We start from the raw sequence: 2500 nt of genomic DNA on the forward strand, positions 1-2500 counted from the left end.
TACAAACCTCGTGTAGACAAGTTACAGGCATATGCCATGAGACGGTTACTATGAATTATAAATAATGCTCTTTTTAACAGGATCACGAATGAAGAGATCCTAAGAAGCGTGCTGGTCTGCTTCTTACGATGGAAATCGTGATTGATAGAAATTTACGTTGGTTGGGTCACGTACACAGGACAGACAATGACACACCCCACACTCCCCAGACAAATCTTTTACTTCCAATTATGCAAGGCGAAAAGATACCGTGGAAAACCTAGAGAGATTCAAAGATACTGCAAAATATAGTATGAAGTTGAATTGATCAGAATAAATGGCATACTCAAACGAAAGACCAGCCAGTATGAAGAAAACGTATCAAGTCATGCCAAAGCCACGAATAGTCATAGTTGCGACAATTGACTGCAGATAATATTTCAATACTGACTTACCTTTTCTTACGTAATTCTTTCTCGAATAAGTACCTATATTTCAATTAAACAAAATATTTCTGATTCTGGGCATAAAGCGGTTACTGTACTAGTGCGTGTGTATTTATATATATAAATAACCTTTATCATTTACTTGTTTCAATTCCATTAGACTGTGGCCTTGAAGAATCCTTTTAAAGCCTGATGCATATTCTATCGATCACTTTCACTGAACTACTAAGTTAAGGAGATATAAACACAGCAACACCAATTGTCAAGCAGTGGTGGGGTACAAACACGGACAAAGATACACTCAGACTTTATATACATACATACATATCTATCTATCTATCTATCTATCTATCTATCTATCTATCTATCTATCTATCTATCTATCTATCTATCTATCTATCTATTTAACTACCTACCTATCTATCTATCTATCTATCTATCTATCTATCTATCTATCTATCTATCTATCTATCTATCTATCTATCTATCTATCTACATTTTATACCACCATTTCATCTATTTGGATTACCGCTTTACATTCACCATGTGCATATTTTAATATCCTCACTGATTTTAATACAGGCATACAAACTCGCAAGTACATTTGTGTATTTATATACTAATACATTTATATGTTTTTATATTATATCATGCATATATGAGTGCACCTATGTATGCTGTGAAGTATTCTAATGCTTTGAAATATATTGAGTGATTAAAAACATTGACCTTTGAAATTTGTTCTCTCTTTCTTGACTTTATATTCCTGATGCTCTATTAGTGCGCTAATTAGTCGTGCTGTATAAGGGGATAATTATTCTATATATTACTTCTTTAACACTACGTTTTTGTGTGGATCAAAGGGGACCGTTGTATGACGTAAATTAAGTGTACGAAGTATACAATTAATCGCCTCTACATGGATGATCTGAGGTTTTCACAAACGATGGTCAACAACTGGAACGACTTCTAACTGTAAGACAAATAACTGACGAAATTGAAAAGGAGTCGGCCTTGATAAATGTTCTAAAAACCATATTATTCAAGAAAAAACTCCTGAAAACGAACAGCATACAGATAGAAAAATCTATCATCAAGGAAATATATCCTGGAAATTAGAAATATATAGGTGTGAAGGGGATGGTATCCAGCACTCATAAACGCGCGAAAAACTATGTAAATGATGTTATAGTTGAGCTAGAGCTATCCTAAACAGCGAACTTAATGTGAGGAACAGGACCCTAACTATACCTGTTGTGACCTGAAGCCGTGACCTAATGAAGTGATTCATCAACGAGATCAGTGAAATTGATACAAAAATACACAAGTTTCTCAAAATGTACCACATGCACACCCAAAGTCAACTGTAGGTAGGGTATACATCCCACGAATGGATAAAGGACGTGAAGTGATGCAGCTACATTTTTCTCTAAAAACAGCAACTCTAGTGGGGTAGTCACCTATCTAAAGTACCGAAAGAACTGTATTCAATATTAGAAGCAAAGGAATATGTAAATAAATTAAAGATCAACGAGACTGAGACGCAGCTGGTTAAACAAAAGAATCCATAATGATAGTAAAATTGATATACATCCCACGAAAGTGATTGTAAATTTGATAAAAACACAAGCAAAATCAAATGGCATCTCATAGCTGCAAAGTAGATGGAAAAGTAAGGCGTTGTAAGGGAAATACCATACAAGGACTAGCGATACTGATGTTGATACAAATATGGCCCATCCATGTTGATTGCATCTAGACTTAAATCGGAAATAGAGGGATTCATTTTCGCAGCTGAGGATCAGAATCTGCCCATTATTCTTTAAAATGGTTCTCACCCTGCCTGCTGCTTTTCTGGGGGCAAGCAGAGAAACAACTGGCCACTTCATCTCTGGATGCCTTGTTAATCACCATGATAGACTTGGATCATACGTGAGTCTGGACTCGCGTATGAGAAGAACTGGTGGGAACGATACCACCAGTTATTTGGGACTTCAGTATTCAAATTGATCGAGTTATTCGGGATAATAGACCAGATATTGTGGTAAAAAATCACGTTGGCAAAACGTATCTGC

General features: G+C 35.7%; 1 protein-coding gene across 2 annotated transcripts in view; it reads right to left on the reverse strand.

The window, feature by feature from the left end:
• The window catches only part of LOC115216429 (cholinesterase), a 65302-nt gene that overhangs the window by 3104 nt on the left and 59698 nt on the right, over positions 1 to 2500 (reverse strand). The window contains exon 4 of one of the 2 annotated variants that reach the window (XM_036506697.1): positions 346 to 467. The exons of the other annotated variant lie outside the window; for it this stretch is intronic. Coding sequence (XP_036362590.1) covers positions 361 to 467 — 107 coding nt within the window. The 3' untranslated portion in view covers positions 346 to 360. Of the gene's footprint in view, positions 1 to 345; positions 468 to 2500 lie in introns of those variants that run through there. 2 annotated transcript variants of the gene reach the window in all.

The sequence above is a fragment of the Octopus sinensis genome, linkage group LG10, assembly GCF_006345805.1.
Source record: "Octopus sinensis linkage group LG10, ASM634580v1, whole genome shotgun sequence".
NCBI classification, from domain to species: domain Eukaryota; kingdom Metazoa; phylum Mollusca; class Cephalopoda; order Octopoda; family Octopodidae; genus Octopus; species Octopus sinensis.